This window comes from Schistocerca nitens, chromosome 2 (genome assembly GCF_023898315.1).
Source record: "Schistocerca nitens isolate TAMUIC-IGC-003100 chromosome 2, iqSchNite1.1, whole genome shotgun sequence".
NCBI lineage: Eukaryota > Metazoa > Arthropoda > Insecta > Orthoptera > Acrididae > Schistocerca > Schistocerca nitens.
Window position 1 is genome coordinate 826,431,313 of NC_064615.1, and position 22,530 is coordinate 826,453,842.

The 22,530-nt window shown below is 41.6% G+C and overlaps 1 protein-coding gene across 1 annotated transcript in view; it reads right to left on the reverse strand.

Annotated features, from left to right (window-relative positions):
- LOC126237096 (1-phosphatidylinositol 4,5-bisphosphate phosphodiesterase epsilon-1-like) overlaps positions 1-22,530 on the reverse strand; it is a 428,615-nt gene that overhangs the window by 74,531 nt on the left and 331,554 nt on the right. The window contains exons 11-12 of the mRNA XM_049946900.1: positions 6,466-6,619; positions 3,310-3,444 (exon numbers count right to left, since the gene is read on the reverse strand). Coding sequence (XP_049802857.1) covers positions 3,310-3,444; positions 6,466-6,619 — 289 coding nt within the window. The remainder of the gene's footprint in view (positions 1-3,309; positions 3,445-6,465; positions 6,620-22,530) is intronic.

Sequence of the window (22,530 nt, forward strand, 5' to 3'; positions counted from 1 at the left end):
ACACACACACACACACGCACATAGCAAAAAGAATTTGCCACATGTGAAGTTATCACAAAGATTGCAGATTTACAAACACAACAGTGTCAGAGACGTTCTGACACTGTTGTGTTTGTAAATCACAGTGTCTGAGACGTTCTGACACTGTTGTGTTTGTAAATCTGCGATCTTTGTGATAACTTCACATGTGGCAAATTCTTTTTGGTGTGTGTGTGTGTGTGTGTGTGTGTGTGTGTGTGTGTGTGTGTGTGTGTGGTGATTTGCACAATATGGTGATGTACAAATTACGTAAGTGCTGGATATATTTAGGAATATTCGAAAAATACATTGCTGCAACTTCGCAACATAATCGCGCGGAATTTTCGACGGCAACAACACACCAAAAATATTTCGCCACAGTGCAATAATAAAAATCGAAAACGGACGATAATGTAAAGCGTATCTCGAAAATCATGTGAACAGCCGTCAGATGATGAATTTGCCTGTTCGAAACCGGTAACGGCGCTATTTAACTAAATAAATAGCAGTATTAATAGTGGCTGGTTGCTGTTTTCTTCTTCGTTAGAATTAACCTACATTAATTGTACACAGCCACGGTCTCACCATGTCAGTTTTAGACAAAATAGCATGATCACAAACACTTCGGCAGAGTGTAAATATAGTGAGACTAAAATACAAAATGCTCCTGTAATATTATAAAAAAGGCGAATATGTCCAAGGCAGAGTTAGTGTTGTAAAAGAAAGGGACTAGCTTATCTGGCAGCTTCATAGACATTTAAATAAAAACATCTTGACATAATCGCGCTTTTTTCATGTTAGTATTATTATCAATGTCATTTAATATAACGCATCCAACCCCAGAAATTTCATCCCGTCAGAAAAAAATTACCCTATTAAATGTATCCTCATGACATTTTACACTGACGGAAAAAAATCGCAGCACCAAAAAATAATTAAAGAGGGTAATGAAATTTCGGGAATGCGTTTGTCTAGATAACGTAGTTAAGTGATCAACATTGCAGCATCACAGTTTGATGTAAGTGTGCGGTACGCCATTGCAAATGTGAAATGCTGTTACGTTAATAACCCGTGTTACCACCAGAATATTGAATGCAAGCATGCGGACGTGCATGCATTTTGCTGCGCAGGTGCCGGATGTCAGTTTGTGGGATGGAGCTCCACGCCTGTAGCGCTTAGTCGGTCAGTAGAGGGACGTTAACGCTGTTAGTGAATGACGCTGAAGTCGTCATCCGATGATGCCTCATACGTGCTCGATTGGAAACAGATCTGGTGATGGAGCAGGCCAAGGCAACATATTGACATTCTGTAGAATATTGTTGGGTTACAACAGCGGTATGTGGGCGAGTGTTATCAATATGGTTCAAATGGCTCTGACAAGGGAACCTCCCCATCGCACCCCTCTCAGATTTAGTTATAAGTTGGCACAGTGGATAGGCCTTGAAAAACTGAACATAGATCAGTCGAGAAAACAGGAAGAAGTTGTGTGGAACCGTTAAAAAAAAATTAGTAAAATATACAAACTAAGTAGTCCATGTGCAGAATAGGCAACATCAAGGAGAATCTGATCTCAGGAGCACCGTGGTCCCGTGGTTACCGTGAGTAGCTGCGGAACGAGAGCTCCTTGGTTCAAGTCTTCCCTCGACTGAAAATTTTACTTTCTCTATTTTCGCAAAGTTATTCCGTTCGTTCATTGACGTTCTGTTCACTGCAATAAGTTTAGTGTCTGTGTTTTGCGACCGCACCGCAAAACCGTGCGGTTAGTAGACGAAAGGACGTGCCTCTCCAATGGGAACCGAAAACATTTGATCGCAAGGTCATAGGTCAACTGATTCCTCCACGGGAAAACACGTCTGATATATTCTATACGACACTGGTGACGGCATGTGCGTCACATGACAGGAATTTGTTGTCGACCCACCTAACTTGCACACTTGGTGAATGGGTAAAAAGATTCTTCTACCTTGCCCGATTTAGGTTTCCTTGTGGATGTGACAATCACTCCCAAAAAAGTGATGAAAACATGAGTTTGTCACATAAACTGAAAATAAAATAATTAAACATTTTACTCGAGGGAAGACTTGAACCTAGGACCTCTCGATCCGTAGTTGCTCTCGCTAACCACGGGACCACGGCGCTCCTTGACTCCTAGTGTCCTTGATGTTGCATATCTTCGCATGGACTACTCAGTTTGTATATTTTACTAATTTTTTCATAGTTCCACACAACTTCTTCCTGTTTTCTCGATTGATCAGTGTTCAGTTTTTCAAGGCCTATCCACTGTGCCAACTTATAACTAAATCTGAGGGGGGTGCGATGGGGAGGTTCCGTTGTGAGCACTATGGGCCTAAACATCTGAGGTCACAGTCCCCTAGAACTTAGAACTACTTAAACCTAACTAACCTAAAGACATCACAAACATCCATGCCCGAGGCAGGATTCGAAACTGCGACCGTAGCAGTCACATGGTTCCGGACTGAAGCGCCTAGAACCGCTCGGCCACGGCGGCCGCCCGAGTGTTATCCTGTTGGAAGACATCCCATGGAATGCCATTTATTAATGGCACAGCGAATTTCGCCGTGCAGTTTCATTTTCACGCAGCTCAGTGTTTATAACGTCGTATCTCCGGAGCTATGTGCTGTACCATAATATAATTCTGCAAGTACATCCAGCCGTACATGTGCCTCCTGTCTGCGAAATATGTTGTGAAAAGTATTAGTAGTAAAGAAGTAAATTAAAACGTCTGCTTTATGTGGTAGTTTTATGAACAGCGAAAATGCAGTAAGCGAAACATTTTTTTACTTTCATTTTGAGGGGATCGTCAGCGAGAAAGAGTTCCATAAAGGTAAGAAATTATGTGCAAAGTTTGTTGCAAGTCTCTAAGTGCTCTCATTCTCATATAATGGACGACTAAAGTATTAGTATTCTGGCGACGTGGGCTTGGTCTTGATTGCTTTTTCACCCCCACCCCTTTGACAGTTGAGTAGTTCTTACCCTCACCATGATTCCCCCAAACATTAAATGATTTATGTACCAAGTTTATTTGAAATAGGACATTTTTATAATTTCTATAGATACGTGTTTCTTGTTACGGATTTTAAAGAATGGTCAGTGGTGGTATTTTAAGTCCAACATTCGCTTACATCAGGAAATGTCGTGTCCTTGTACATTTTTGAGGTATTCCTTCGTTTGACACCACTGCTTTTAACCTAATACGACGTCAGCTAGCGGCATAGTTATCACGACGTTTCTGTCAAGTGGTCTGCGCCAAGCGTGGAGACTACGGCTCACCTTTAGCGTCTGTATGTTGCCGATGGACTTCTTCTTCTTGAACTTGGCGGAGGCGCCCCTGCGCAGCGTCCCGTTGTCTGGGGGCGACATACCAGCTACCGCCCCCGTCATGGCCCAGTCCCGGCCTCCGAACACCTGCAACATCAAAACACATTCGCGCTCTCACTCTGTCGTGACAGCTAGGGCGCACCACATCCGACGCCAGGCGTAAAGGTTCGTCATGTGGTCACCAAATGTTTTTGGTTACCGGCACACTTAATGTACCAGAATTTTTCTGCAGTTTCCTACGTCGAAACACTGGTCAGTGTAAGGCAGACGAAATAGGCATCTACATCTACTAGTGATAGGTCAGTTTCAAAATGTAATAACCAATGAAACACATATTTGTGATCCATAAGTAATCGTCTTGCTGGAGTTGGAAGATCCTGATGACACTTTTTCCGCGTTAGCGATTACATTTGGGTTTTTAAAATTTCGCGTTCTACAGAAATAAAGATGACACAAAGACCTCCAAATAAGGTTGGGTCAAGGACAGAAAACAGAAATTTCTTGTGTTTTGCAGAGCGCACAATGTTTAAAAAACTCAAACTAATAAATTTACCAACAGTTGAGATATATCACTATTATATATCATCTGTTTGTAATTTATAATGTATTAAAGACAAGATTATTTTGTTCAGTCACGTCTTCGGAATATGTCACCAAAGCTTATTGTTCAATTATTTTCTTTTATGTACAACTGTTGTAATTTGTCTATAGTTAACGTGTCACATATTTTTATCTTAGTTAAATATCTTACATGCGTTTACACTGAAATAACCCCGCTTGATTTATTCCTATTCTAACACAAACAATTTCATCTCTGGGAATGGAGATACTCTGTACATGCAGCAGTTTAAAATCTTTGATCCAACAAAATTTCACTGCACTGCATACTTATCTTTGTACCCGATGATAGCGTAACATCCGAAAACCGGTTCGAGTAACAAATAACAAATATTGTAGACTATTACACCAGTGTTGTGTGTGTTTTATTCATAATACTACTATTTTATTTAGCATCTTTATGCCTCTCTGGCAGATGATTTCTGTATGTGCATGAAAGTTTTGCTTTTCGTCGACGTTAATTCCAAGGTACCTAAATACTTCTTTCCTTTTCACAAGTTGATCATTTATTCCGATTGAGGGATATCTCATTCTTGATAATGATCCTTTTCGGAACATATAAACTGTTTTGTGCACTAATATCGTTAGTTTGTCTTCTACGCACCAGTTGCTTAGTCTTTCAAGAACCACCCTACTGTTTTCCTCTAATTTAACCCTTGTGTCAGCAGATACTATATTTAGCACATCGTCTACGTAGGCGATCCAGCCTCTAGTCTTTGTTATACGTTGAAGCTGGTTCAGTAATGGCTCTATGCCAACGTTCCTGAATTCTACACCACAAACAAAGCCTTTAGTGATGTTTTTCATTATTTTCTTTCCAGGACATTCTAATTACAACTGTCTGTCTGTGCAATAATCTCGTAGACTATTACAGAGACACCTGGGACAGTCCATCTGTTCCAGTCTTTTGAGTAGGGTAGGTCACGACAAATTATCAAAGCCCCAGCTATATCAATCATTATGCCTACAACATAGTTGTCCTCTGAGATGTTCACAATATTCATCGCGTGATTTATCGCATCGTCGGTGGATTTCCCTTGCCTGAACAGTACTGCAGGGGGCTCATCCCCACTAATTGGCTATGGTCCCTCAGGTGGCGGTAGAGAAGCTTTTCCTGTACTTTGTCTAGAGCATTTACCAAACAAATCGGCCTATATGTTTTCGGTTCTCTTGGATATTTTTCTTCCCCTTCTTTTAGCGTAACGATATTCGAGATTTTCCAGATTGTGGGCACTCGATCCTGCAAAAGACATCCGTTTAATAACACTGTTATGTATGAAACGATTTGGTTCACAAGCTGATGCAACACTTTGCTAGTATTCTATCAGGTCCTGGTGCTTTCTTCTTCTTTAACTTCATTATGGACAGTCTCACTTCCTCCTGGACAAATGGAATCACAACACTGTTATTCACATGCTGCGCTAATAGTTCAGGGCATGAATTGTCATCCGTGGTGAACACGGACTTCATTAAGAACCACGTCCCGCCTTTTGTAATGTCCAGGGAACCAACCACGAATGGCGTTGACTTCAGCGTAATTATTATCTTTAAATAAAAGTGTTATTTCTGTTCCTTTCATTGAGTATTTCTTTTCGTTACGTTCTGTACTATACGTAGCAGTTATTTACATATACAATCAAAGTTTCATCGAGTAACATTACTTAGTAGTGACACATCATGCGAAAGTTACTTTCGTCCTTCAGTTCTGGACACCAATGGTTACGTGTAATTTAATTTTCTTTGGAAGAAGCTTGATTTTGTAAACTGCCATTTGATAAAATAAGTAATATTAGAATGATCACTGACGTGCGCTTTATTTACATTGGTGACTCTGGCGCGCTTTGTTAACATCATGTGACCGAGGTCACCGATGACATCCGTCAGTGATGATGGCTCTGATAAGGATGGTGACGTCACTAGGTCAATGACCTTGGTCAGTTGATGTGACCAAAGTGTGTCGAATTACCAAAACAAACAAAGTGCGTATGAATACTCACAATAATTCTACTGCCATAGTGGCATCTGTTAGCCTTTTGAATTCGTGAGTCGATTTCGGATTTTATGGATTTATCAGAGTATAGCAGAAGGTCAAGGTAATTAAATTCATTGGTCTCTGCGAGCCTCGGGATAATACAATACATTTATCTTTGCGGAAGTTCTGTTATTAATTTGCATGTTATTAATTTGCAATGTATTATTACTTTCCTGATTATAAGATAATGTGAAGCACATTGTTTTATGTGTATCCATCTGCAGATTTGTGCCTTTCGAAACATTTATTACTCACGTTGTATGAGGTTTTAATAAATTTTCACTGCCAGCTACTAGTGCTATGTTGCCAACATAAGCGATTGATACCAAAATAACAAAAACAAAATTTTACTGCTACCCGTACCACGTCGGTGGCGACGTTTCTTACGCATTTCTTGGTCAACAATCGCTTAAGAGACTGATTAAGGTAACCGTGTTAGGGCAGAGACGTAAACTCACCCGAATGGCGTCGGCTGTCATGGGTCCCTGGCAGAGGCCCTCGTCGAAGTAGAGCTGAAGGTACTGCTCCTTGAGCCAGAGCATGCGCCGGTCCGTCAGCTGCATCTGCCGCTTGAGGCCGCGCACCACCCAGCACAGGCCCGTGTACCACATCCTGCGCACAGCCACCGCCACCGCAAACGTCAGTCACACAGGTAGCGTTGCACGGTAAACTTGCGTTTGTTATTATTTGCTCAAGGTGTCCATTTTGCATTGTGTTCACGTGTGAATTATGGTCTCTAAGATAACCATAGACTTTGTGGAACTGATAGTTTTCAAGTATTTGTTTTCAGTCGTACTTAACGTAAGGAACGTAAAAAAGTTGAACTGAAAGAAGGCACTTAGAGCTAGAAGGACAAAAAGTTTCAATGAGTGGGGTGAAGCTACGAAGAAATTTCCTCAGGGTTCAGTTTCGAGTCCGCTCTTATCCCTTACATATGTGAATGACCGTCCACTTATTATGCTTTAAGCAGAATTAGTACTTTCTCAAGATGGCACAAGCGTTTTAATTAATTTCCTTAGAGAGGAAAAAACCAAAGAAATTATTAATAACGTTTTCAAAGATTTCTCATTTGCTTTTATGAAAATGGACTCTCCCTTATCTTTTTAAAGAAAAGAATAACACCAAAAATTGATGTAACTCGTGACTAGGGGTCTTTAAATAGAGTAGCAATTATAAGTTAAGCGAGTAATCACGAAGACATTCATTCCTGCAGGGCTCAGTTTTGAGTACACTCCTATTCCTTAAATATGAGAGTGATATTCAACTTATTATACGTTTAGCAGACTTGGTACTTTTTCCAAATGGAGCAAGCTTTATATAAAATGAAATGTAATATTCCTTGTTATCAAAAGAAAAATCTGAATAAAAACTGTTAGCACCAGAAACTGAATAATAAAATAACCGAAAAGAATACGAAACTGTTAATCAGGTAAGGGGAAGGAAACCAAATAAATTGTTCACTATATTTTCAAAGAATTCTCAAATGCTTATCTGAATATGGAATCTCCTTTAATTAAAAAAAACACGCTGTATATTCTGTTCTGTACAAGAAATAATTGTAATGGTATAACTGAACTTAGGTAACGTAGACGTTTAGCTTTTTTCAGTAACTGTAGAATTTTACCTTGAGTGAGAAGCGTGGGCTCTGTCGTAGGTCTGTGAGTAGGGGGTTACGGTGAGGGATTTGTTCAAAGTATTTTCATTGGGGGGAATGCAGTGGGGAAGCCAGTGGGCATTCTAGCGAGATACTCTCCGGGGAATGCAGAATCTGTAGTAGAACTGAGTTGATAGAGGAGCAGGAGCGTAAGATCTGTGCCCTTCAGGTGCAGTTAAAACACGCAAAGGAGGAACTAGACAGGTTGAGGAGGGTGAAGATTGCTGCGAAATGGGAACTGGCAGTTGGCATAAGGCAGCTAGGAGGAAGAGGTAGTCAGACAGTTGTACTTTTCGTATATGCAGTAGATCTGACCAACTGTCAGAGCTGAGAGGAGAGGAAACTCCAGGAACATATAGAAAACATGCAGCAGTCCTCAGCAGTTAGGAGTCTTAAGTCAATTGCAAAGTCTAACAGGAGGAAGACGGTTCTGCTGCTAGGTAGTTCACATGGTAGAGGTGTTGGCTAGCAGTTGCAGGAAGTGTTGGGAGTGACTACCAGGTCACCAGCATTGTGAAGCCTAGTGCAGGGTTGGCTCAGGTGACTGACGTATAGGGGAGTTCCTTAGGAATTTTACGAAGGAGGATCAGGTAGTGATAGTGGGTGGAGCAGGGAATAGTCTTGATAGGGACGGGGAATATCGTGTAGGTAGTAACCTGGTAAAGACAGCTACTCAAACTGGTGGCAGTAATGTGCATTTCGTGCAAGTTTCAGCGTCATGATCGGCCTCATCTTAATGCGGCTGTTAGGCGTGTTAACATGGGGCTGGAGAGGGACCTGATGGCAAAGAGCATTGGTCACATTGCAGTGATGCCAGCTTAGTCTATCAGTAGGTCAGGTTTCACTAGGCATGGCCTGCACATCAGGAGGTATTGAAAGGGAAGGCTGGCAAAGCTTATAAGTGACAGTGTAGTGGGTGGTGGTGGGATCACTCGTGGAAAAATTCCTGTAGTGGTTGGTGTTAGAGCTGCATCTTTTTTAGATTGAAGTCAGCTGATAGATACACCTGCTTAAAGGAACTCCCTCTAACTAAGGAATCACCTTCAGAGGATGTCATGTTTCCAAGTAGAGAAGGAATCAACATATTTCATCAAAATATAAAAGGTATTAAAGTTAGTGAACTGCTTATAGATGTTGACTCTGAAATGATTGGTATATTCGAGCACCACTTAAATAATTAGACAATTAGGTGGCTTCCTTTACCAGGATACAGATTAGCTGGCTGTTTTTTGAGGAGTACCTAGCAGAGTGGGAGAGTGGCCATGTACATAAAAAACAGCATTCCGTTTGAGTCCATAGATGTATCATGGCACTGCACTGAGCAGATATTTGAATGTTGTAGAGGGGCAGTTGAATTTAGTGAAACTAAACTTCTAATTTTTGTTGTTTACAGGTCCCCTAACTCTGACTTCAGAGCATTCCTGCTCAAGCTAGAGAGGGTTCTTGATTTGCTTTAAGTACCAGAAACTAGTTATATGTGGTGACTTCTATATTAATTTTGTATATGATTGTGCAAGAAAAAGGATGCTGGTAGATATCCTAAATTCATATGCTCTGATGCAGACTGTGTTTTTTCCAACTAGGGTGCAGAGGAACAGTAGCACAACCATAGACGGCATTTTTATTCATTCTTCATTACCAGAAGGGCATTCCGTTAGTAAAAGGGTGAGTGGCCTTTCAGACCATGATGCATAAATTTTAGCACTTAAAGGCTTTTGTTCTCAAACAAATGTCACATATAATTACAAACTATGTAGGAAAGTCAATCCAACGGCAATACAGTTTTTTAAACCTCGTCAAGGAACAAGAGTGGCGGGATGTTTATAGTGCCTATAACGTAGATGACAAATATAATGCTTTCCTTAACACATTTCTCATGCTCTTTGAGAATTGCTTTCCATAGGAACGTCCTAAATCGGGCACCAGCAGTAAAAGGCAGCCTGGGTGGCTGACTAGTGGGATAAGGATATCATGTAGAAAAAATCGGGAATTATATAAAAATGTTAGAAGTAGTCACAATCAAGCTACAGTAGCCCATTACAAACAGAGGTGTAATGTGCTTAAAAATGTGACTAGGTTACACAAGTTCGACAGTATAAAGTCAGTTTGCAGCAAAAATATTTCTGTTACTGACAGATCAGATATATGTACAGCATTTAACAATCATTCTCTGAGCATTCCTGGTGCATTAAAAAAAGGTTAGTTTCTACAGGGAATCATATAACTCTCTCGGTAAAAACCTTTCTGAGATTGATGTCTGAAATACTCCTCTGTGATACAGACAAGTGGGAGATTGAGTCAATAACTCTATCACTGAAGGCTAAGGACTGTTATGGATATGATGGAGTGCTTAACAGAATATTAAAGTACTGTGCTGCACATCTTAGCCCTGTACTTAGTCATATTTGTAATTTTTCGTTTGGGAATGGTCAGTTTCCTGAACGATTAAAGTACTCGGTAGTAAAGTCGCTTTATAGAAAGGGAGAAAGGGATAATGTAGCCAATTTTAGGCCTATTTCTATGCCATCAGTGTTTGCTAAAGTTATTGCAAATGCTGTGTACGTAAGGATAATTGATCATTTCATGTCACATAATTTGCTATCAAATGTACAGTTCGGCTTTAGAAGTCGTTTAACGACTGAAAATGCTATATTCTATTTTTCTGCGAGGTACTGGATGGGTTAAACAAAGTGTGTCGAACGCTAGGCATATTATTTGATTTAGCTAAGGCTTTTGATTGTGTTGATCACAAAATATTGCTCCAGAAGTTGGACCATTACAGAATTTGGGGATTAGCTCACAATTGGTTCACCTCTTACTTTAACAACAGCCAGCAAAAGGTCATTATTCACAATGCTGAGAATGGCAGTGATGTGAGGTCCGAGAGGGGTAGAGTCAAATTGGGGGTGCCCCAGGGATCAGTGTTGGGGCCACTCCTGTTCCTTATTTATATAAATGATATGTCCTCTAGTATTACGAGTAACTCTAAAATATTTCTGTTTGCTGATGACACCAGCTTGATAGTAAAGGATGTTGTGTGCAACATTGGCTCGGTTTGAAATAGTGCAGTTCATGACATTAACTCATGGCTTGCAGAAAATAAACTAATGCTAAGTTACAGTAAGACTCAGTTTTTACAGTTTCTCACACACAATTCAACAAAACCCGATGTTTTAATATCACAGAATGGGTATATGATTGGTGAAACTGAACATTTCAGATTTTTAAGTGTTCATATAGATAGTAAACTATCGCAGAAAGCCCACTTTCAGGATCTTGTTCAGAGGCTTAATGCTGCCATTTTTACTATTCGAACGGTATTTGAAGTAAGTGAACGTTCGACATGACAGTTAGTCTACTTTGGTTATTTTCATTCGCTAATGTGGTATGGTATTTATTTTGGGGTAACTCTTCCCATTCTAAAAGGATATTTTTGATTTAGAAACGGGCGGTTCGGAGAATGAATGGTGTAAGTTCAGGAAACTCTTGTCGATCCCTGTTCACTAGTCTGAGTATTTTGACACTGGCCTCTAATAAATATATCACTCAGTTAATATTTTGCAGAAATCCAACCTGCATTTGCATCGGTTCAAATGGTTCAAATGGCTCTGAGCACTATGGGACTCAACTGCTGTGGTCATCAGTCCCCTAGAACTTAGAACTACTTAAACCTAACTAACCTAAGGACATCACACACAGCCATGCCCGAGGCAGGATTCGAACCTGCGACCGTAGCAGTCGCACGGTTCCTGACTGCGCGCCGAGAACCGCGAGACCACCGCGGCCGGCATTTGCATCGGACTTCCTTAACTTTTGTGCAGAAAGATGTTCAGTATACTGCTGCATCCATTTTCCATAAGCCACCATAAGAATTCCAAAATCCTAACAGTAATCCACGCGCTTTCAATCGAAACTGAAGAGTTTGCTCATGGATCACTCCTTCTATTCTGTTGAGGAGTTCCTTGAAAAGTTAAGCTGAATCTTATGTTATATTGTTGATTGCGTTTACTTAAACTTATGGCTTGACTTTTTTGGGTTCATAAACATTTTATTTTTATCTATTATTGCTTTTATGTTGTAATTTCAAGTACTGACACGTTCCATGACCTTGGAGATTTGCTGCTCAATTTGGTCCTACTGAACTCGACGTGTAAATAAAAAATAAAGGAAACACCAACGATTGATGTAGCGCATGAATATTCATTAAGTACTCCAATTTTTGCGAATATATTTTGACGAAAACTGGAACTGGAACGAACGTATTACTGAGCTGCTCAATTAATTAAGTTCAGAAAAGTTTTCTCTACGTATAATTGCTAATTGCTGGCCAACAAACAAATCAACATCTGACAAATTTTGCATATTTCCATTCATTAATGTCTTACAGCATAACGTTCTGGGGCAACTCGTCGCTCAAAACGAAAGTGCTGCCTGTACAAGAGCGAACAATAGGATTAATTAGGGGGGTTCAACCGAAATCATCTTGTAAATATTTTCTCAAAAAGTTACCACATTTTATGTGATTCTTTAGTGCGTAAATCCACAGATGAATTTTATCATAAATAATCCATCACCATTTAAGAACGATACTAATGCCTATAGCTACATTAGAAGGAAAAATGGTCGTTACTAAAACCGTCAGTGGCACATCATCGTCTTCAGGTATCCTATTGTCCAATGAAATCCGTGCAACAGTTGCTAAATTAAGAAGTAAGTTTAAGTGGTTTCCACATCCAGTACATTAAGACCAGAATATACAAAAAAGGAATTTCCTATCTCTGAACTACTCAAAGGGCGATTAGATTGTAAGAAATCCAGTTCTGGTGAAGAGATACGTAACTCCCTGGAAAATTAGTTGCGCAGGCTCATAAACAATTCCTTTTCTACGAGAATTTAGGCATTTTGTAAATGGTGATGAATTTGTGTTGAGTATGGATGAACGTGAGTTTATGCCGGAAACTGGTACGGCTCTTTGCAGCATATACACAATAAATAATCTGTAAAAAAATATTTCTGGTTTTTGTCGAGTTCACTCTTGTATTTCAGAACGTTTGTAAGGTTGCAAGAATATGGACGCTATCTTTTTTTATTTCAATTTTGTTAGTGTCATTATATTTGATATTAACTATGGCCAGTTGATTTACGATGTAGGAGTATGCAAACACGGTCGTAATGTTTGGTGATTGGCGGAGACCGCGATTCAATCATGGCAGTGAAAAAACTACAAAATACTGTTAAGAAAAATCGAGCTTTCAACCAAGTTTTGAACGAGCTGATTGATGAATCAGCTATCGAGAAAGCGAGTGGTAGCTTTTGTGCCCCACGGAACCGCTTGTAAATACGAACAAATGAGAAACGAATACTTATTTTAAAATAACCGCGCATTTCAAGACACGAACGAAATTTGAACTGAAGGTACTAATTGGTAAAATTCTTCAGGTTCGTTTCCATCGGAGACAGCGTGTCCTACGACCATGTTAATGAGAACCGAGATAGGAGGAAGGGCAGCATCGGTCGCAAATTTTTAATCCGTTTATTGGAAATCGATTACAGGTACTGAGTACCTGTCTTCAGTGCAATTATATTCAAGGTATGACGTCTCATCGTAAATAAAATCGCACGTGGTACCACATTCCCATTAGAAATAGCAAACAGTTAAACTCAAAACTGGTTGCTGTTTCTAATGGCAGTGTGGTACCATGTGCGATTTTATTTATGATGAGTCATCATGACTTGAATATAACTGCACTGAAGACAGGTACACGGTAGCTGGAATCGATCTAAAGTAAACAGATTAAAAATTTCCGACTGATGCCACCCTTCCTCCTATCGAATTAATGAAATACAATCATCGGAGTGGAAAACGAAGTGCAGCTCTCTGTAGGTAATTGTAATCAAAAGCTGTTAAGCGTTAGACGAAAGAGCAAAATTAACTTTTGTGAGTTACTCGTAACCAGAGAATTGCTGAATTACACCATTCAAGCTGCGCGTGGAGTATCTCGGTAGCGTTGCTATAAGCTGCTTGGCATACGAGCGAATTTAGGAGACAAAATTGTTCGGTGTACCCAACAAATTCACACGTCCCTGCGGAAATCTTGGGAGCCGGTCTAAGCGGTAGCCCGCTGTAAGGACGAAAATTTCATCTCATACCGGGAAAGTAGGCCAGCGACCTTAAGCTACTCCAAAGGTGCAAACACGTGCACGTACTGGTGTTATCTTAAACGAAAGAGGAGTCGATATGATACCCCTTTCATTGAAAATATAATAGTATCTTTCAGGAAACAATCAATGTCCTTGTAAGTCAAATATTTATTTTATTCTGCAAGTATTTGGAAGTAACGGATAAACTTCAGTACGCAAGTAAGAAATCTAATTTCCTCTCCGCTGCATATGCGAAGGGAATAACTGAAAAGTAGAAACGGGAAACAATCTTAGTCCAGATATGAAATTTGTCAGAGGATTGAAAAAGCAACGGACATAACTGTACATAACTGATTTCTACTAAAAAATGAGAAGGTATTCTGATGAGACAGGCTTAAGAGGCTCATTGTATCAATACAAAAAATAAAATGAGAAATTATAAAATAAATACACTATTAAGGATGTTCTAAGTGCCATACCAAGAAAAGGCTTAGTTCTATGCGTCAATAACAAAGGTTTGTAGAAACTGATTCTTGCAAAGAAGGAAACAGCAACCAGCCGCTGTTAATAATGCTATTTATTTATGCAAATAGTAGTGTTAACGATTTCGAAAGTACGGGTTCATCTTCAGACGGCTGTTCAAGTTTATATTACATTTGTTCTTGTTTACGTTAGTTGTTGGCTGTTTTCCCAACAACTAATGTAAACAACAACAAATGTAATATAAACTTGAACAGCCGTCGCAAGATGAACCTGCCGCTTCGAAATCGGTGACGTTGGTATCTGTGTAAATATATAATATTGTTAACTGGGCCCGCCAGGTTAGCCGAGAGCGCTAATGCGCTGCTTCCTGGACTCGGGTAGGCATGCTGTCCCCGGATCGAATCCTCCCGGCAGATTAAAGAGGAGGGTTGGGTTGCTGGCCAGCCTGGATGTGGTTTTTAGGCGGTTTTCCACATCCCACTAGGTGAATGATGGGTTAGTCCCCATGTACTGTCTCAGTTACACGACTTGCAGACATCTGGAAACGTTCATACTACTTTGTGGCTTACACCAGAGGCAGACAGCAGGGATACACTAATTCCATCTCTGGGGGTGCAGGGTGGCGACAGGAGAAGCATCTGGCCACCCTCTAACATTGCCAAATCCATAGTAACACAGCCGACCCCATGTGGGAATGGGACAAAGGCCCAAAAGGAAATGATGATGAAATGGTATTATCAACAGTGACTAGTTGCTGTTTCCTTCTTTGCAAGAATCACTTTGTATTTTGTACACAGTCACGGTTTCAAAAACTATCAGTTTTTGATCAAATAGGAGGAAGAAGGATTTTGTTCCAAGTGCTATTAATACAAATGCATGTTTTATTCGTGATAGCACAAGTACAGCTTTATAGCATTAGGTTTGCAACTAATAGAATTATAGTCAGCAAAAAACACTTCACATATAAATTTTGGAACTCCAGAGGGAAGCACAGTTTGGCACAAAGACCATGCACCATCCACTAACGCATGTTTGTAAGACGTTCCCCATTGTTTGGCTCCAGCTTTAAGTCTAGCGATATACAGCAGAGTACCGAGAATACAGTAGCATTGACAATACGTTTTGTGAGAAAACATGGGACATTTTCTATTTCCACTTTTCAATTACTACCAGAATCTTAACATTTGGTGCCAGATACCCTAAAGACACACAGTAAATTGTTGCGCTTATTACTGAAAGTAAGTTCATATCGGATATTCCTGGAACTCTCCGACAAACTCTAAGGACGATGGATTGCACATATATGATGACTTTCTGGCGAGACTCATATTGTTTCTGCAGAAAGGCGACTCTGTGTTCCGAGAATAAAACAGCTTGCTTTATAATTTTGTAAACGACGCACAGTCTAGTAAACTTCTTGTTATTGTAATGACATGTTTCGGCCGAATTACGCTATCATCAGGCCTAAAATACGAGGGGCATTCAATACGTAACGCAACATATTTTTTTCTGTGCCAGTTTCGGTTGAAAAACTGCGTGTTTTGTAGTGGGACATAGTGAAATATTCCCGCTTCAGCCTCAATAGTTTTATGTAGTTCCAGTAGGTGGCGGCGCTATACGTTGCCTTCAAATTGGCGTTTCTAACGGAAGTGCGTTCCAAGCGGAGACGTGTCACAGAGTTTCTTTTGGAGGAAAACCAGAGCATCGCAGATACTCGTAGGCGCTTGCAGAATGGCTACGGAGAACTGGTAGTGAACAAAAGCACGGTGAGTCATTGAGCGAGGCCTGTGTCACCATCGCAACAAGGTCGTGCAAAACTGTCCGATCTCGTGCGTGCCGGCCGGCAGCACACAGCTGTGAATCCTGCGATGTTGGAACGTGCGGACACTCTCAGTCGAGATAATCGATGGATCTAAATCAATTATGTCGCTGCACAACAGGACGCCTCTGTTGGTGGTGCTGGTACACTCGTCAACCAGTAGGGGTGCTCAAAGGTGTGTGACCGCTGGGTTCCTCGCCGCTTCACAGAATACCATAAAAAGCAACGAGGGGAACATTTGTGCGAAATTGTTTGCGCGTTACGAAGTCGATATTGACAATTTTTTGTCGAACATGATCACAGGAGACGAAACATATGTTCATCACTTCGAACAGGAAACAAAACGGCAATCCATGCAGTAGCGCCACACGACCTCTTCTCTGAAGGAGGAGGAGGAGGAGTTAGTGTTTAAAGTCCCTTCGTCAACGAGGTCATTGGAGACGGAGCACGGTTAGGGAAGGATGGGGAAGGAAATCGGCAGTGCTCTTTCAAAGGAACTATCCTGACATTTGCCTGAAGCGACTGAGGGAAATCACAGAAAACCTAAATCAGGATGACCGGACGCGGGTTTGAACCGTCGTCCTCCTGAAGGCGAGTACAGTGTGCTAACCACGGCGCCAAAACACTCGGTTCTTCTCTGAAGAAAAAGTTCAAACCTGGATCTTCAGACGGTAAAGTCATGGCGACGGTCTACTGGGACTCTGAAGGGGTTATTCGGTTTGATATCCTCTCTCAAGGTGAAACGATCAACTCTGAAATATATTGTGCTACTCCCAGGAGCCTGAAGAAACGACTTCAGCGTGTTTGAACTTCCCCTTCCCCTTCTTCTTCTCCTTCTCCTTCTCCTTCTCCTTCTCCTTCTCCTTCTCCTTCTCCTTCTCCTTCTCCTTCTCCTTCTCCTTCTCCTTCTCCTTCTCCATGACAACGCAAGGCCTCACACAAGTCTGTGTACCCGAAAGAATCTCATAAAACATCACTGGACTGTTTGTTTTTCCTCATCCACCTTACAGCAGCCCGGATCTCCCACCTTCAGACATGGCCCAGTGAAGGATGGGAAGCAATACGTTGATGACGGGGTGCTTATTGATGCAAGAAGACTTTGGCTCCGACGTCGACCAGTAGAGTGCTACCATGCGGGCACACAGTTCTCCCACTAAGGGGGTAAAAGACACCAGCATTGAACAGAGACTATGTTGAAAAATAGAGTCCTGTAGCCAAAAGAGTGGGGAATAACACCGCATATAGGAATACTGAATAAAACCAACCTGCTTTCACAAAAAAAAAAAAAAATGTGTTAAGTTACTTATTGAAGGTCCCAGAGCCATCTGGTGCACGTCCTGAAAACTGTGCTGGGGAGCCAAAATATTATGACCATCAGCTTAGTAACGTGCTGATCCATCTCTGGAATGCGATACAGCAGCGATTCTACGTGGCAAGGATTCGACGAGTCCTTCGTAGGCTTCGGAGGTATGCGGCACCAGACGTGCACGCTGAGGTTACGCATTTACCGTAAACTACGAGCCGATTGTTAGTGGACGCGGATAGCATCCCCGACGTTTTCCATCATATTCGGGTCAGGGTCAACTTGACTGCCTCAGCGTGAGTTTACTATCATGATCTTTAAACTACGGTATTACGACTCTGGCCTTGCATGGCCAGTTATCCTGCTGGAAGACGCATTCTCCATCAGGGAAGACATCAAGCATGAAGAGATGTATGTGGTTTGCAAAAATGTGCGCTAAACTGTGTGCTCCGACACGCTTGTGCCTGCCCCAGCATTGTACTCTATCATCGGGATGTGCCATACAACGTCGCCTATCCTACTTTACAGAACAGGCAAGCCGCCGATGCCCACATTCTATAATTATCCTACTTGTGGTTTTACCGTCTTTAAACCACTTTCCACAGATGCTCACAAGAACAGCGTGCGAACAGCGAACCAGCTTCGCCATTTTCTAGATGGTCGTTCCTAGACGCCGGGCCATTACAACCTGCCCTTAGTCACCTTTTGTGGCTCTTATGGACAGTGTGAAAACTATGCTTTCCTGGAAATCTGATAGTAGCTCTTGGTACACAGGTTTTGAAGACTTTTTAAATATTTTAGTTCATATAGCGCTTACTGATATTAGCGCAGAACTGTGCACGAACGCAATGCGATGCGTTATGCCAGAAACTGGCGGAGCATGTAACGCATCGTCGAGTCTCCTATTTGCCGTCTGTCTATTGCTCTTGTCGGTCCCAAAGCACTTACTACAGCGGCGCTTTCCTGGCAGGTAGCAAAATGCTGGGACGTGTTCCACATGCAAACTGGATTTCTGCCGGTGAATTCGTCTCGGATAATTCATGCACTTGGAGCACTGCCGTTCTCTATTGAGTTACTCGTAACAGGCGTGTATCCATTCTTCCTCCCATAATGAGCGCTGCGATAGCAAGATGTGCGTCATCACACGCGGACTAACACGAAAAATTAACAATCTCTCAAAGCACACTACATGCTAGTTACAATACAGTGCCAGATCTAGCAGACGCGTTGAATGGTACGTTTCCTTACCAACCTAACTTTATGCTTACGTTTCTAATTGCGAGTATCCGTAACTTTTAGAGCATTATTTTTATCAGCTGTGTTTCGGACATCAACTGCTTTTCCTCCTACGCGATGCAGAACAGCTCCTTCGTATCGTCCTTCGACGCAGTTCTAAAATTTATCAGAGCTTGTGTTTGTACATCTAATCTCCACTTATTATTTCTCTATAATTAAGTTTGTTCTTCTTTGTGTAGTATTAATTTTGTTCAATAATCGCTTTCTCGGTTTCTCTACATGTCCATATTATTAATTATCATTTTGATTCTTTGTGCTTCCCGTGAACTTCATTTTTTAGCATCCTATACGGAGATTAGCCATAGACTTTTAATTATCACCTCGAAAAAAAACCAAGCTACGTAATTAATTTATTGTTAATTTGGGACGGACAGAAATATGAAAACATCAAAAACACATCTGATTACCACGTTTAATAAGGTGTAGGAAAACCGTTGGCAATCAAAACAGCTTCCAGTAGTCTCGGTATGGGTAAATACAGATCCTTTCCGGTTTTCAAGGGAATCTGATATCGTTCTTCCTGCAAACCAGTAGCAAGTTTAGGTGAAGATGATGGAGGTGATATGAATAGGGTTCACGCATCCTCCTCCTGAAAGTAGACCACAAAGGATCAATAATATTGAGATCTGTCGACTGTGGTGGCCAAGCGAGACGCGAAAATTCATCCTCGTGCTCACAAAACAAGCGCCGTGTGATGCAAGCTATGCGCACAGAAGTGCTGTCTTCTTGGAACACAGGATCACCACTAGGAAACAGTTAATGTACCGTGGGATGGAACTGATAAGCCGAAATGGTCACTTAATCCTTGTCAGCAATGCGACCTTGCAGAATAACCAAGGGGCCCTTGGAATACCATGATTTGGCTGCCCAAACCATCACCGAATTCTCATCATTTTTCTCTGTTGTGACGTAAGCTCGGCTAGAAGATGGAAACAGTGTAAAACAACACTCATACTCACAGGGTTCGCTCGTGTGATATTCAGTTCTGCAGTGACTTTTGGAGCTGTCGTCCCCTTAATTTTTCGTCACAATGCTCTTCAATGACCGTCTGTCACAATCATTCAACACACACTTTCGTCCTCTTTGTGACTTAGTGGATGATGTTTTTCCTCTTTGCCTATATGCGATATAAATCTTCGATGCGGTGGCTCTTGAAATACCGTTCAGCTGCCTTGGTAACAGAGGCACCCACCATACGAACACCGGCAATGCTCCCACGTTCGAATGCTCTGACTTATTACATAATGCACTCAAGACTACACAAAGCACTTTTCTGACCACGACTGAGACTTGCAACGTATTGAGGAAAGTATACAGGCCGTCCATGGTCAAGTACACTAGTGCAACCTGCAGAGGTGGGTAGCATCTGCATTTTTGTTTAAGCGTGCTTTTTTCGCGGTGTTTCCATATCTTTGTCCGCCCCCTCTACACGACTGCATTAATGGTACACGTGCTCCCCAGCGTCGCAGCACGTTGCTAGAAAATCCAAAACAAAGTAGCTCAGGCCATATGAAAAGTGGAGTACGGTGCGGTAATTCATTTGCTGCGCGTGAGGGGGGGGGGGGGGGGGAGGAGGAGGAGGGGGTACGGCTCTGCTGTTACACTTGATAAGTTGGTGGAAGTGTACGTTAACAATACATCATCATATGACACAATGGTTAGGTCGTGCAGTCGTTTGCAGTGTCACTCAACAAGTCTGAATGACGAAGAACGAAGTGGCAGACTATGTGTCTGTTAATAGCTCGGAATCGCAAGAGTGGTGAAGCCATGGAGCTCCAAGAGCGGTATACCAGTGACGAGACAACAGTGGAAAAGGAGGAAATCAGTCATGGAGCAGTTTTAATCGTCTTGCACGACATTTTGAATGAGACAAAGATTGCCGTCCGCTGGGTTCAGCATTGCTTACACCTATACAGCAGCATAGGAAATCTTGCAGCTGTGTTAGACCCATCCAAATAACGTCTTTAGCTTCATGATTACCATGGACGAGTTCTGGGTGTACCACTGTGGCACTGAAACAAATGAGCGAATCAGGCAATGCAAACATGTGGGTTTGCCGTCGCCGAAAATGGTGAAGACCCATCCGTCACTGGGCAAAGTGATCACATGAGTTTTTGGTACTACCACGATGTAGTGCAAAACCATGATTAATGAAAAGCCACTCCTGTTGCTTTTTTAAGAACTTCTTTACTTTATCAAGTGTATCTGAAAGTCATGCTATAGAGCAGCAAAGTCAAATGAATCAGTTCATTTGACAGTGCTACTGTACAGCATAACTTCAGATACACTTGATAATGGCCTAATTTGAAGGCCTGAACCAGTCTTGTGAACTTAATAAACTTAAAAAATCAACTGGAGTGGCCCTTCTTTAACAGAACATCAGTAGCGGAATCAGCAGCTCCACCATCCAGATATGGAGAAAATAACAAACACGCGACATTCATAAATAGAAATTGACACAGGAGCATACACCCGCGTTTCCTGACAAGGTTACGTCAGGCTGTCAAGACGAAGTTGCGCAGTAAGATCTCCGATCGGGTGTTTTTCTTCCACGGAGACGTCCCAGCCCATTCTACACTGTACCCAGTTAGATGTGCTGCTTCCTTGAGCGATTAAATTATGATTACTTCTACAGATGCTGTCTACGTTTCGGAACCCTGACTGTGCGGAATAATTACTTATTCGTAAGTCACATTTATTTGTTTTCATGTTTAACATATTGAAACGCGTTTCGAGATGCCCTGCTCATCTTCAGGCGTTTGTATTTACAGAAAATTGTCAATCAAAAATAAAATGTCTTAAACTAAGTTAACAAAGGGCTTTTCGTTAATTGTTAGCTGCTGGTGTGGCTGTTGGGATACTTGTCGGGTGAGTGGGGGGTAGGGGGTGGAGTGGGTGACCAGAAATTGATGTCCAGCGATTTCTTCTGCAGGTGTGGAGCTGTGTCTCAACGAGACTTTCGTGTAAACGCCTCAAGATGAACAGAACATGCTCGGAACGCGTTGCGGTGTTGTTAAATTAAACATAAAAACAAAAGTTACTGGCAGGAGAAAATACCAATAAGTAATTAAATATTGCCTCGCCTCCGCAGTCTCTTGACATGGTGCCCAGTGACTTCCCCCTCCTCCCTCTGGTGAGGAAACCATTGCGTGTCAGGCATTTCAAGAAACACGACATGGTGATATTCGAGGTGCAACGATAGCTGGGCAATTAAAACGCAGGCTTGTACAACCAAGCCCGTTGACAAGTTCATGCATCGCTGTGAAAAATGTGTCACATAGAAGGCAAGTTTATAGGGATGGACTAAAAACATAACCAAGTGTCGCCGACGCAGTCTGCTTTTTTTTCGACGCGATAGATACAATTTTATGACTACCTCTTGTACTGACGAATTGTCATCTTGTCGTTCACTTCCTCGCAATTCTTTCTTTCCCCAATGATAGGAAATTATTGCAGAACGATCCACGGATTTTCGGCTCATTTCGCTTGGATGCGGTCAGATGCTGGGGTAACCTATCGCAAGGTACAGTCCATCTCCGAGGAGCCGCGTCCTTTGAGCTTTTGTGTGTGGAATGTTGAGCTAAAACACTAGTAGGTCAAGGTAGGGTGAAGTGCATTCTAAAGGAAATTGAATATTCACCAAACAATGGTAATTCAGAGAAGCTTGTCGGTTACACATTTTGAACCTGCATTTTATCAGGTATCGCTTCAAATATTTATAAATGAAAAAGAAAATAATATATAGGAACTACATGAATTTTGAGGCTTAGGCAGTGAACACTTTCCTCTACTTAAGGGGTTAATGTGGCTATTGCCATCAAAACAGC